The 15494-nt window shown below is 38.8% G+C and overlaps 1 protein-coding gene across 4 annotated transcripts in view; it reads right to left on the reverse strand.

Moving 5' to 3' along the window:
* The window catches only part of UBN2 (ubinuclein 2), a 97442-nt gene that overhangs the window by 12820 nt on the left and 69128 nt on the right, over positions 1 to 15494 (reverse strand). For 3 of the 4 annotated variants that reach the window (XM_084896729.1, XM_084896730.1, XM_084896728.1), the window contains one exon: positions 539 to 11212. The exons of the other annotated variant lie outside the window; for it this stretch is intronic. In XM_084896729.1, coding sequence (XP_084752855.1) covers positions 11163 to 11212 — 50 coding nt within the window. In that variant the 3' untranslated portion in view covers positions 539 to 11162. Of the gene's footprint in view, positions 1 to 538; positions 11213 to 15494 lie in introns of those variants that run through there. 4 annotated transcript variants of the gene reach the window in all.

Consider the following 15494-nt stretch of genomic DNA (forward strand, 5'->3'; position numbering starts at 1 on the left):
ACTTTTGCAGATAATTCCCATGTCTACATTTCAAGCCTTGACCCTGGTAGCATCCTGAAACACACACACACACACACACACCGTAACCCCAAGTCCTGCATTCCAGGACTCCCTCAATCTGGCTGCTACTAATCCCCATGTATACCTCACACCAGTCTGGTCTACTTCCTGCTTCATCCTGCCCACTCGGGACACTCCCTTTTCCTTCTCCCTAGCCAAATCCCAACTATCTTCAGAGGCCCAGCCCAACTATCACTCACTAGCAAGTCTTCCCAAATCTCTCTAGTCTAACTGCTCCCTTGCTCTGAACTAAATGTCAGGTGGCAATGGACCGCAACTTTGTGACAAACTTTGAACTGGCATCTTTTAACCTGTCATGTGATCGTAAACTGTCAATGTACTAAGGGTGGGGACTGTGTACTGTACTTCCGTTTCCCATAGTGTCTAGTGCAGTGAGATACAGACAGCAGACACTCAACTACTGAAAGAATAAGATGTTAAAATCCAAGTTAGCCCAATAATACAACAGACACAAGAATAATATGCACATTCCTCTTTATTTAATACAATAAACACGTTTAACACATACAAAAAGAAAAAACCACTCATGTAAAAGGCCCTGTCACAAAGGATTGACAGGAAACATCTACACTAAATCAAATAAGGCTCCTGCTTTAAAACAGGGGTTCGCAAGCTACATCTGGAATATGAGCAAGGCTGTTGCAAAAAAAAGAAAAAAGAAAAAATTCCCCTGCACTGAAGGAGTATATCCATGGGGTTAATTTACCAAATTCAAAGATTCGTATTCAGGAATGTTTAAGCCCTCTCACATATCCATAACTCATCAGGGTTTTATGAAATGTGTGATTTTGGTTAAAAAAATGTATCTGTCCTTCTTTCTTCTTAGAAAATAGTGACAAGAGTTCTCTAAAAACTAGAGACCAGTGAACCCCCCAAAGATTGGAAAGCTTTACCATTGCAGAACTCAGAATACAGAGCAAGATGGCAGTGGGAAGAATTTAAGTTATTGGTAATTTCCTGGCAGCTCGTTTTTAATCAGCCATTGGGAAGGATAAAATGGAATACCTAGGCTCAGTGCAGAGTACAGTAGCAGCAGTTGTCCATATTCCTGCTCTGATTAGAGCCGGAAATTAAACAAGCACCAGTTCATCTCAAAAGAGCCTTATACAAACACACACGCATACACACCACACCCATTCACATGTCATCACCATCCCCTTTTATTTAAATTTATTATTATTTTTTACTAAAATAATACAAAAAAGGGAGACAGGTATATTTACAAAAATCCATGGCTGGTACAGTACATAATTTTTAAGACACACTAAATGCTACAATCTTTCAGGTCCTGAGATTATTACAAATATCAACTCAAAGCTTTGTTCAGGTCCAGTTTTAAAAGAAGAAAAATAATCCCAAAATATTAAGTCACACACTTATTTAAAATACAGTATATCCCTTCAAGTTAGTATAAACGCACCTCCCTGTAAATACTCGTGATACGATAAGCAGTGCCTTTCCCTCACAGGAGCAATTATTCAGGCTCCTTCCTTCAAGATGGCTGTGAAACATGCTGGCATCTGTAACAGGTGTGGAGGTGGCTACGGTAAGAGGAAGATGATGTAACTGGAGGGAAATTCCTCTACGGAGTGAACATTCACTGTACAAGTTAAGTCCTGTTTTTCCTTCTGTTAACAAAAGTCTTTCCCTTATCAAAATTTATACCGTAAAAGTTGGAAATATGTGCTTAGCCAGACCAAAATTCAGAATCCTTATTTCCAATCAGCAAACAGATCTGCAGTCCCTCAATAATTTTTATGACTACAATAAACTTTCTTGTTTATAAAAAAGGGAGAAAACACCCATCACTCGTTACCGTGGTGGACTTTAACACATTATTTGGGGCACAAATTTTTCGCCAGCCAGAGATTTCTTTTCCTCTTCTTTTAAGCTTGACAATGTTTAGCAAGCAAAACACAATGGCAAGCCTTAGGTCTGCCTACTCTCCTTAAAAACAATTTATATTTTTGATACTTCCTATAATACAATTTTTCCATGACAGCCAACAAAGGACAGTACCAAGCTTTAGTCTGTTCTCTGGAGGCTGGCCATGGACCCCACCTCTACTGGTGGAAGGGCCCCTTGTGTATCTGAAGGTTCAGAAGGTATATGTAATTAATTATGTAGGCAGAGCCAGGACTTTAAGAGTTGGCTGAAGGCAACCAACTTTCTAACGAACTATATAAAACAGTAATACCTTTGTTAATTGAAAAAAACTCTTTTAATGCCTCTAGCCCAAATTGGGATAATCCTTGATAATTTTGCAGGTGTGGGAAAGAAAACCCCATGTGCTGGCAGAGCACAATGCCCTTGCAAGCAGCAGAGATAAGCAAGAAAACAAAACAAACAATAAACATGAGGTTATAGCTGCAAGGACAGAAAAATACAAGACAGCTGAGGTCTGATAAATTAAGGGCAGGTTGTCAAATAGAAAAACATACCAACAGCTGGTCTTGGTTACTACTAACTCCTAAATGTGCTTAGAAGCTGAATGGAGCTGCAGACTTCAAAAATTGAAGTATTTCCGAGTTATGTTGAGTTATAGTATCTTGTTTGAATTTAATTAGGTTTCCATTAATGCTCCATTATAAAATATTTTAACACTAGATTTAAGATAAAATTCTACATAATAAAAGCTTAATATGCTAAGTGTCTGGTCATTTGTTTAACCAATCAAAGCCTAATATGCTGATATGCTAAGGCCGCTCAACCGCTCACTATGATTTGCACTGACCACCAGGGGGCAGACGCTCCGACTGGTAGGTTAGCTTGCTGCTGGGATCCTGCTGCTGGGGACTGTGAGAAGGGCTAGACGTGCCATGGAGCCCTTCCACTGTCCCTCCCCAGTTGGTCAACCTCTGGCATCCCTCCCCGACCCCAACCATGGACCAGTTGGGTCCCTTGGCCTGGCCTGTGCCCTCTCACAACCTGGGACCCTTCAGGGGATGCTGGAGAGCTGGTTTTGGCCCGATCCTGAAGGCCAGGCTGAGGGATCCCACTGGTGTACAAATCTGTGCACTGGGCCTCTAGTAGAATTATATTAGTATTAGCAAAATGGGAGCAAATAATGTAGTTTTCTGAAACACATAAAATCCGTACTAAGGATTCTTACGACCTGTATGACTTAACTATTTGCAAAGTAGGTTTTCTCCCCAGGGAAGTATGAAAAAAAGCTAGCCAGAGAATTATGAGAACTAAGCCCCTAACAAAGGCCTGTGTCTCTTCTGAACAACCTCGAAAGCATCCAGAGAAGCCATGAATTGTAGCTACTACATTATGCAGTAGAGAAATTATTTTTTAATACAAAGGAGAAGAGAAAAAAAATTCTGGTTACCAGTGATAATTCTAATTCCTAGAAATATAGGCCCCATCAATTACACTACTAAGACTTATGAAAGTATTCTTGACCTGTTTGGTTAACAGTTCGGAAAAGTGTCAGAAACTTAAGTATTAGTCTGTTATAAACTGAAAATATGTAAGAAAGATTGAGAAGTGAAGTAGAAGTATTACAGTATGAGGACATTAAAGACCACAAATAGTTACTTTCAAGCAAATGGTACTTTGGGAGTGTCTAAGAAAAAGGCAATTTAATGTCAAGTTATTCAAAGGCAGTATGAATAGAACCCTAGTCTCTCTCTGAGTCTGTTGGGATGTGAACAGTCTCCTGGAACATGACTATAGTCTTTACTTCTGAATTCAATGGGACACAGGACAGACAGCCAAGTGAGTGGGAAAAGGAAGTGAAAGACAGGTTAACCTTTCCTCCCCAGACTCTTCAAAATACGCAATATTCCAGTGTAGCTACTGGTTGACGAAATGGTTAACTTAAGAGCTCAAATTAAAAGAAAGAAGAATGAAAACTAAAGGAAATAAAGAAGAATTCAACATTAATATTCAAAGCTATTTTTAATTAGAGTCAGACAATCTGTTCAGCTCTTCAAACCTGAACACTGTGCTGCAGAACCTAGATCGTCTCTCAGAATTGAATGCTGGGATGATGTACCTTAACAACCCAATGGTAATCCATGATTCTAAGTTTTGCACCAGTGAAAGGATGTGCACTTTATTTTTTAATATAAGATTCACATTTTAGGATAGAAGAACAAATAAAATATCTCTATTTTATGCTCCTGTTAATTTTCTCTAGCAGAACAGATACACATTCAACAAAACCTTAATGCCTTATTTCTTTGGATAGAAGTCTTAACATCTGTTATTTAAAGAATGGAGAAGAAAAAATGTGTAAAATAAAGAGTATATTTATCTGCATAGTTGATACTCAGAGGCTACAAAGGCCTTCTCTGCAAAAAGCAATAAAAACGTCCTAACACCAGAGGTTAAATGAGCCTTGGCCAGTTCTGGGCATCAGCCCAGTGCTTTGTCTATTGGGCCTGCTGCTTTCTCCTGACTCACTTGAGCTAGACAATTTGTTCCCATCTCCCGACATGTTCTGTGCTAATCTCGAACATGTGCCACAATTTAAATCAGCGCTCAACCTCCAGTAGTTGTTGCTCAGCATTTATTCCTAACTAGATATGCAGTATCCATTTTTCCTGTTATTTTAAATGATAAAAGGAAAATTCTATGTAAAGAAGGTAGGATAAAAAGATCTTCCTTTCCTCTTCAGAGATGGGCAAACCATGTTTCCTTCTACCCCCAGCCTCCCAACCCTGCCCCAGCTAGGAAGTGAATCCTGCCTTTCCACTACCATTTTCCTACAACTTGAACACTGATGGCTCCAACTCTTTCATGGGTTGAAGAAGCATAAGTTAAAAGGTAAACTGGCTAGAAGTGTACCCTGCTGACTGTGTGTAGTGCTTGCCCCTTCGGAGCAAAGATGGATAAACCTATAGTTACAGGAATAGTACACTATCTCCAGTTTACAAGAATGAGGAGACTCCCATTCTTTCCTAGATAGTTAAATGTTTTGCTATGCATCACCAAACAACTAATACAAGAAAATTAGATGGAGAAGATGGAAAAGTGAGGCAGATAAAACTTTCGGGATCAACTCCAATGACAAACCATCTAAATTTTACCTAGCTTCAGCTCTGAAACCTTGACAAAAATCACACCTGTAATAAATAATACCATAAAAGTCTAAAAAAAAAAAAAAAATCTACATATGATTAAGAAACAAAGTGTTACTTCCCCCCTCCCCCCGTACTAAACAGAAAGTACCCATTTTACCCCACCACAAATATAATATACTTAAATAACAAATATGTATCTTAATTAGAATTCCAGTGATTTATTTTTAAACTTAAAAATTAAATGGTGCGTTTTATACCCATTCTTTAGCCTCTGCAGGACGATTATAATACTTTTTTAATTATATAAGACATTTTAGAAAAACTCAAAGTATTTTTGAAATAGTAAAGTCTCTGATATCCCTGGGAGGTAGGTGAATATTATTATACCCAATATTCTAATGGGTAATCTGAGGCACGAAGGTTAAATGACATTCCCCCTAATATAGCAATCCAAGAGTAACATGACTAAACAGAGGTGCCTAATAACAGTGTTGCTATCAGGTAACACTACCAGGAGCCTCTGCTTTCTCCTTTTAGCCACTGGTCTTCTCTTCCCAATTAAAATGTATTTAAAAGGGAGCACTTATTAGATATTTGTACTGGGTTTTGAGGATTGGTCCAACTTAGTCTCCCTTAGCATGTCAAATATGTTTTCAACAAAAAAGAATCTTAGATGCTGAAAATTATGTTATTTTACTCAAGGGAGGGGTTTAAATAACCATAAAAGCAGATTAAGCCAAAGGTTATATGAGTGTTTTCCCCAGCATCTGAAGTCTTTCTACTTCTAAATTTATTAATCTTTGACAGATCCGCAAAATAGCTATATGAATTCTCCAAAAAGAATTTTCCCAAAGACAGTACGATGCAGTTTCAATGCTGACACATTTGCTAACTTCCTTGAAAACTTATTCAGATACAACACCATGATTCTAACTCCAGCTCCCCCATGGCTGTTTGCCTGCCACAGTGCACCTAATTGAGTTGACCCACTAAAGACTTGTTACTCCAATGCTTTCTCCAGGATTACTCATGCCAAGTTTGAAGGGCATAGAGCAGTAGGTTAAACCCAGGAATAGTCAATGAGTTGGCTAAATTTATTTTATTTGTAATGACTACACACACACACACACACACACACACACACACACACACACACTCCAAGGGGGAAAGACAATTTCCCAGTCCATCCATTTGAATTGACTAAAAGCAGTGGAATAAACAGGCAGAAGTCTTGCAAACACTGACAGGGAAGTGTTCAGAAAGGATGCAATGGTACAGCAGCTACTAGTTTTATATATATATTACATATGTATACATATATACATAATATATATGTATGTATGTATGTATCTTATACATATATCCATATACACATAAAGAAAAGGAAGAACGGTACAGCATGACATGAAGTTGGCAAGTTTGAGATTCTTCCTCCTGAATCCCCTGACTTATTAGCCTGTACTTCAGGGTATATGAGAACAGTCTGAAAGGAGGGGAAGGGGGAGAGAAAAAAAGGCACTTAAAAAAGAGAAAGGCCTGAATTGAGCATGTTTTAGAGGAGCAATATAAGCATTTTACCAGAGCTAAAAAATGATTTACAGAGAGTTAAACTTTTCCCTTAGATTTTATAAAATAAAATTGCATGTTTGTAACCAGTCATTTACCTACTACTGCATTTTTCTTCTGCTTCATTATTACAGAAATAAAACCCCCAAAAGCAAAAAACAACAAAACAAACATAATAAAACATGCACAACATAAAGTAAAAGTGCCCCATCTGAGAACGGAAGGTCAACAAAAACTACAGTGCTGAAACACAGGAACTTTTTGAATTTGGCCTGATTATAGGTTTTATCACTCTTCTATTTCTAATTTAAAACAAGCAAACTCAAATTCAAGCCTAAGTGAAGATAAAAAGAATACAGGAACCAGTATTCTTTTATGGTATACTCCTAAAATAAAGTATCCTAATTCTATACATGGGTCAAATGATAAGACATAACCTTCAAGAAATAAAGAACTGTAAATTAGGTGAAAGTCAACCAATACAGGCAAAGTTCATTCTACAAACGTAGCAGCAAACATGATAGAGAACTGGAGTTCTAAGAGATGATCCCCGGGACAGAGAGCTCTCACAATCAATGGCAGTTTGAAAAACAGCAGAATTTCGATTTCAGAACATGTCTTGAACCAAGTAGAGGTGGAAAGGGGTGTGGTAGAGGGCAACCAGAGGAGCAAGACTAGAAGCGTCTGCCCTTTCCAACCTTGGGCAGTAAGCAATTTAGATCTGCTTTGGGAGAAAAAAAAATTCTGGGTTAAAACTCTTGTTCAATAAGTTTTTTTCAAACAGGTGTCAAACCCACAGTATTTAAACATGCATGTGCCCAGACCTTCCTCCTACCTTGGCAATATAATAATCCTATTCAACTTCTATGATATAAAATGTTATTTGGGCTAACAACATCCATCAAAGGGGGGGGGGGTAGGCATGAAAGAATGTACTAATACACCATCAGGACTTTGTGACTTCAGATTAAGCTCACTTCTTTTTCCAAAACCTTTTTTTTAGGCTGTTTTAAAACCACGATTTCTCTTAACCTTCAATTTCAGAAATACAGGAGCAAGAATTATAATAGACTTATAATGGCATTATTGCTTGCAATGACTTTGGAGGCTCTGAATGAGTTTAACGCTTTGTTCCCAAACAGTCTCCAACGGGGGCTCAGCACTGCTCTCTCTGAAGACAACTCTGCCGACCATTATTGCTTGTGAATACTGAGGATTAATTTGTATGTACAGTAATAGCTTATACATCAGTGAAGGCAATTTAAAATATAAGAGAATTGAAAACAAACAGCTTATTTTTCCTGATTTAAGAATCCCGCTGAATGGGATGTAATTAAGTGTGCTGATTACTTTTGCATTGGGATGTTATTAATGCTCTTCAGAAACACACATTGCTCTATATCCTTTTTAATAACTCACAATTTTAAAAAATAAATGCAAAAATATACTATGAGTCACAAGTCTCTGTCCTAAAAATAACCAATTTATATGTTTGTTTTTAAGTAAGAAAACTGTAAAGATAGCTGACCATAAATATGGACATCATTTTCAATGTTACGATATAGAAAAGAAAGTTTTTACATGTAGAAATTCGCTGATTATACTTATCTATTAAGAAATATAAGGATGTGTGTTTCACTTGTTTAACATAAAAAAAGGGTAGAATGATTGCAATGGACATATGCTAGTGAAAACGGGGGGGTGGGGGGGGAGGTGTGTGTGTGTGCAGAGGAGGGAAGGATAAGGAGGGGTCTGGCAAGCAGTTCCCAAGGTACCAAGACTGAAGAGAACAGAACATAATCTCCATATATGCAGACTTCTCATAGCCAAGGGCCTTCAGATTACTTTTAATGGTTAGTTATAAAATGATACTGGGGGAAGAACTGATAATCCTCTCCTCCAATGACAGCAGAATCACCAGGGATCCTCACAAGGCATAATTCAGAACTGATGATGGAGTTATTAAGAAATTAAAATTATTAGCCAAAACTGGTTTGGCTCAGTGGTAGAGCGTTAGTCTGCGGACGGAAGGGTCCCAGGTTCGATTCCGGTCAAGGGCATGTACATTGGTTGCAGGCACATCCCCAGTAGGGGGTGTATAGGAGGCAGCTGGTCAATGTTTCTCTCTCATTGACGTTTCTAGCTCTCTATCCCTCTCTCCTCCTCTCTGTAAAAAATCAATAAAATATATTTTTTAAAAAAAAGAAATTAAAATTATTATTTCTTGACTTAAAATAGTAATGAAGTTATATATGAATAAATATATGTGCGCACGCGTGCGCACACGCGTGCACACACACACACACACACACACACACACACACACGAGCACATGCACAGTTATCAGCAGGAAGAGATTAGTACGCACTCTGACTTCCCTCCTGGTACGGGAAGTAAAACCAAGGCTCGCCTCTCAAAGGAAAACTCCCACAGAGCACTGGCACAGACGTTCCCCCCCAATTAGATAAAAGTCAGATAGAAGAGGGATGCTACATCAGAATAACTCAAGAATTGGGTAAGCTTGCATAATTAAAAAAACAAACAAATTTTAATCAAACATACTCAATTCAAGTCAAACCTCTATGCAACATCCCAATATCCTCCCAAAATATCTACCAGGGCTGATGCAATGTTCTGATTTGTTTTACTGGTAATCTAAATTCTTAGATGCAAGGAATTATATCAATGATTCCTTTGAAATAATCTGTTGCTCTTACTGTAACAAGTTCTTGGATCTGAAGGTTTCAGTTACTTATTAACTTTTTGCTGTGAAGCCAGCCAATCTGACTTGGAATTCAAATATAAGTTTACAGATCTGAACAGACCTGCAGTAATTTATTCACAGTCCTACAGACTATTTGGAACTTTTTCTTATAAAAGGAAAAAAAGGGCCTGGTTAATACTCTTTATTTGAATAAACTTAACAATATAAGGTGATTTGTAATGAAAATATACACAAGAAATGTTGCATCTATCAATCTGATGCTGTTTAGGTTAGTTTATCATTAAAAATGGACCAAGTTTACACCATTCTTGGTTACACTTTGAAAACAGTTAGAAGCCTAAACAGGAAGGAAAAAAAAGGGAGAAATAAAAGAAAGGCTAGACTGATGAGGTGTAAAAAAAAAAGTATCCAATTAAAACCATAAATTTCCCCCTTATTGTCCTCTGTTGAATGTTATTTGCATGAGGATGCCATGATAAATACGGAGTCTTATCTGCAGATTTACTCACACGTCAATATTCGGAAATGATCCTAATCAATTTCACTATACTGGATACAGGGAGTAAAAATACACTGTGATTTTTATAAAAAATAACCCCTTGTACACACATGATTCTAATGTAATTTCTCCCTTTAAAATACTATCTTGAAAATTCCAAAAATATACATATATATGCTATTTGAATGACCAATGCAGAGGCATATGTAGTACACTCTTATACCTGTTTATATCAATATTTAATAGTCACCTGAAGTACCACTTAGCTAACAGAACAGAAGTTGTGAACTGAGGTGAAGTTGGAGAAATTAGTTCATAGTGTAGACCTGCAAGGGCTAAGAGCATCAAAGCCGCAGCCCTACAGCAAAGATCCCCATTTCTCAAGAGAAAAATGTGAACAGTCACATTTTAACATCAAGAATGGAAATAAGAATTAACAAGTCAATACCAGATGCACAAATCACCTGAAGAAGAGAGTTAAGTACCTGCTTCTGAAAGGAAGATGAAATTGACCCTTTTATAAAAAGGGGACATCTAAGTTTCGTCTGTTAAGAGCAACAGGCTCAATTTCATGATTTTTAAAAATTTGGATGATTTAATAATACATATCACTGTGCTAAATAACTTTCCTGAAGCATCTTTAGTCCACTGATTCACATGGGGAGTTGCTACACACTGGGGAAGATTCAAGTTTGTTCAGGATTTTTGAGGGTATAGTATTTTCTATGGTCTGTATCAGACATAAAGTCATTATTATTATTATTATTTTTTTGTATGGCAAATTTGCTCCATAGTCCACTTAAATAGACATGATCCTTACTCCTGACAAACTGACCTAATTCCAGATATACTGCCTTTTATTATGCAATTATGACTATAAGTGTTCAGATCCAACCCCAAGGATGGATGGAGTTTACCCAAATCCTCAATTTTCCTTCTTCCTCCCTCAGGGAGAAAAAGAAATTTGTACTTCTGTGGGTTTGACAACTGAGTCTCTTTCAATTCAGATAATATGGTAACTTTGTCTTTCTTTAGAAGAGACCAAAGGTCACTAACATTGCAAGAAAGCATTTCTTCCTCCTGCACCTGGTTTTAACTCAAGTAATGTTTTCTTTCCTTTTTCCTCCTCACCACAGTGCTTGGGACGAGAGAATGTAAACATCGACAGAACAGCAGCCCTATGACCACATGAGTACTTTCCCATCAGGTAGATTCCATCAGCCAGCTGAGTGTCTCATCTCCTTTGCTTGTTGGGAAGTCACTGAGATTTCCGTGGTAATTTAGTGTCCCCTTTACTTTGGCCTCCATCTAAGAAAAGAGATGTTTAATCGGTATGGGAAGGCATGGTATTAAAAATAGATTTAAGAAGCAAGGCAAAAAGAATAACTTTTAATTTTTATATGGATTAAACTGCTAAAAAGATAACCTTTAACATCTAACATGCTATATATAGCTTTACAGAGGTTGAGAAAACATAAAGGAGATAAAAACTCAACAAGAATGATTCTCTTATCTCAAATGACTGTGGTTTAATAGGTATTCAGCATCCTACAAATACTATCTCAACAAGTACTTATTACTAGAGGCCCAGTGCAAGGATTTGTGCATATTGAAAGGAAATTAATTATAAAGTGGCTGGTGGGGCAGGACTGGGTGAGGTGGCCAGACACATCCTGAAGCCAACCTCCCTCCATCCCTCCCTAACTGGCTGCACCTGGGGCAGTGCCAGGGTTCGAAGTGCATCTGCAGAGGGAGCAGGGTCCCTCCAGCAGGTGGGGTCCCTTGGCCTGGCCAACAGGGATCGGGGCAAAACCGGCTCTCTGACATCCCCAAAGGGGTCCCAGATTGCAAAAGGATGGTTGTTGGGTGATGCACCCTAGAATAGGGCTTCCTCCTCTCTGGTTCTGGGTGCGTCACCCAAGAACCACAGCTGCCAAGTCACCGTAGCTCTTATGTCGAGTGGCTGCCTCTGAGTGGTCACTGTGCGACACAGCTACTGGTCAGACGTCAAATGGTTGGGCGGTCACTTAGGCTTATCTACACTAATAAAAGAGAAACATGCAAATTGACCGTATCTCTGCTACGCCCACAAGCCACACCCACCAGCCAAGCAGGAGTATGCAAATTATCCCAACCAAGATGGCTGCAGCCACAGAGTGAGCAGGAGGCTTGAGTTTCCTTGGCAATGGAGGAAGCCAAGCTTCCCACACACACTGGCCAGCCCTGGCCTCCACTCAAAGCTATAAAGTTTCAATTATAGAGGATAAATAAATCCAAACAAAAATGGCTACAGCCACAGAACAAGCGGGAGGCTTGGGTTTCCCTGGCAATGAAGGAAGGGAAGTTTCCTGGCCTGTCCTGGCCTCCACTCAAGGCTACAAGGTTTTAATTATGGAAGATAAATAAATCCCAGATACCAGGGCCTCTGCTTGGGTCACTGGGGGGCGTGGCCAGCCTGCAAACCACCACAGGCCCCTCCCCCAAGCCACCCCATGCCCCAAGGGAAACCCCACCCTGATCCGGGACACCCTTCAGGGCAAACCAGCTGACCCTCACCTGTGCACCAGGCCTCCATCCTATATAAGAGTAATATGCAGCCGGGACCGGTTTGGCTCAGTGGATAGAGCGTCGGCCTACGGACTGAAAGGTCCCGGGTTCGATTCCGGGCAAGGGCATGTACCTTGGGTTGCGGGCACATCCCCAGTGAGGGGTGTGCAAGAGGCAGCTGATCGATGATCCTCTCTCATCGATGTTTCTAACTCTCTATCCCCCTCTCTTCCTCTCTGTGAAAAATCAATAAAATATATATATATTTTAAAAGAGTAATATGCAAATTGACCGACACTCCAAAACACAAGATGTCTACCCCTATGTGGACACCAGTTGGCTGTCCCAATGTGGACACAAGATGGCCACCACAAGATGGCCAGCAGGGCAGGGCAGTTGGGATGGACCAGGCCTGCAGGGGAGGGCAGTTAGACAGCAATCAGGCTGGCAGGGAAGCAGTTAGGCATCAATCAGGCTGTCAGGGGAATGGTTAGGGGGTGAAGCGGTTAGGGGCAATCAGGAAGGCAGGCAGGCAAGCAGTTGGGAGCCAGCAGTCCTGGATTGTGAGAGGGATGTCCTAGATTGGAGAGGGTGCAGGCTAGGCTAAGGGGGACACCCCCTCGTGCACGAATTTTATGCACCAGGCCTCTAGTGTATGTGTGTATATACACACACATCACAGATAATATGTTGAATGTTGTGAGGATTATAAAGGATCATAAAACATAATCCCATAATCCCCACCTTCAAGGGACATACCATATAGATTCATTTAGAAGACAAGGTCATTTTCATTCTTTTGCAAGTAAAGTTAAATTTCTTGCCATGACATTTGAAAATTCACAATTATTTATGTAAATGAGGGGACACACTGGTAATGAAAAATCCAGCTGATCTTTTTTTTTTTTTTTGGCCCTAACCTGTGAAAGTTGAACTAACCAGAAAGTCTGCTACTAGGAACAAGGGTTTGTAGTTCTACATATGGCTATTTAACTTTTACCAAAAAAATTTAAACTGGGTAAGTGTTGGACCCAGTGACTTAGAAATCCCAAAAAATATAGAGGCAGTCTCTAACAGGTCACTACCTTAACAAGGAATAAGACACCTCCCCACCCCCACCCAATAAGATTAACTGAAAAAACAGGGAGGTGTGGCAGAAATACACAGGTGAGAAGAATAAAATATTGTACTACAATAACAAACGTAAGGCTGGAGGAGAGCACAAAAGTCATATTGCTAGGTCCACTCATGTGATATCTAAATTACTCTGGTAAAACACAAACCAAAAAAAATGCCTCTACTAAAGAAAAGATGTATCAACAAAATATGATGATTATTTCAAAAGCTGTATAAACAGAATACTATTAAAATAAGTTTGGTGACAACATCTAAGGAACTGGCTTTTTCTCTACAAATCATTTTTATAGAGAAAAATGATTTAACTTCAGGCATAATTAAATTTATAAATGGCAAGGTGGAATTTTGCTCAAAGCAGCTTCGGCTAATTAGCAAAATAAAATACTCATATTAAGTGGCCTCTGAGAGTCTTAGAGGAAGACCTTCCCCCAGGGCCAAACCTGGCCACCACCTCTTTTTTATTTGTTTGTTTTTTTATACCTCTTTTTACAACTAAAGTTGCATTGGAACCCAGCCATACTCACATTAGATATTGTGTATGGCTATTTTCACTACACTATAGAGTTGAGTAGTTGTGATAGAGACTAAATGGCCTGCAAAGCCTAAATATTTATTATTTGGGCCTTTATAGAAAAAAGCTTACTGATCTCTGTCTTTAAAGTAAGAGAATTGACATTAATGAACTGAACTCTTACTATGTATAAGGCACTATACTAGAAGCCTTAAATTATTTTTATTAAGTTCTCATAAGAAGCCTATTAAAAACATCTTCTTGTCCCCAGTTTACAAGCAAGAGAAAGTGATGGTCAACCGAGTTAAGAAACTTGCTCTGAGTGGCAGTCTTACGATTCAAAAATCAAAGCCTAATTGATTTTGGTGTTTTATACTTTTAAATGTCTTTAAAAAAAAAAAAAAAGTAAACTTTCCTTTCTCCCTCTGGAAGAGTGGTGCTGCTCAGACAACAAGAAAGTTCATATAAAAGCTGGATTACTGGGGTCATATTGAACCATGAGGTTCCTGTTTGTCTCATTCCTTACAGGTCCATGCCAGTCCTTCCACGAAAAAACAGTTCTAAACTGAACTCATTACATCAGCAACTGCTTTAGTCACAGGGCAACTTTCCTTAAGCATTAAAACCTAATTCAGGAAGCTTAGAATTGCTGAATCTGTGCCTATTTTGTGTCCCCTATTTATACAACAGTGATTTTATATTAATTCTTACCATGTAGGTCTGTTACAAGATTCATTACAACTTGTTGCTTTTAAATTGCTACATAGCTTTCATTTCTACGTGTTGACCAACTGTACACTTGTTCAAAGATAATATGAAATGCAGTGGCCAAAAAGAATAGTGAAGCCCCAGTCAACTTCAAAGTTAAGAGGGCAGATGAGCAATTATTTCTGCTCAAAAGATCCTCAAAATGGCCTCCGAATACTATCAACAGTAAACTTAGGTCAACTGCTGGAGGCTGATGTGTATGTCCAGTGTCTACAACCTAATTTTAGAAAGATATAGCTGTGCTGCAAGGATATAATGTATAGAGTTTAGATGATATTAATTTAAGGACTGCAAAGTTTAATGACTAAGAGCTGTCTGTGGAGTCAGACTTCCTAGATCTGTAGCTCAAATTGAATACTTCAGTGTATCATCTTGGGCAAGCTGGTCATCTCTATAAAATGGAGATTGCTATCTTATTCACAGGATTGTGGTAAAGATTAAATTAGCTAATACATGTAAGTGGTCACAAGATTAACTGGCACTTGGTAAGTTTCCCATAAATATAAACTATTACAATTACTGGATATGACTTTTGCCCATTGCCTTATGAACCCTCTTCTTTGTCATCACTTCCCTATAACACTTTCAAAACCACTCTCTTCACATGTAACAAGAGATTTCATTTTA

Source organism: Pipistrellus hanaki, assembly GCF_964339955.1.
Source record: "Pipistrellus hanaki genome assembly, chromosome: 10".
NCBI lineage: Eukaryota > Metazoa > Chordata > Mammalia > Chiroptera > Vespertilionidae > Pipistrellus > Pipistrellus hanaki.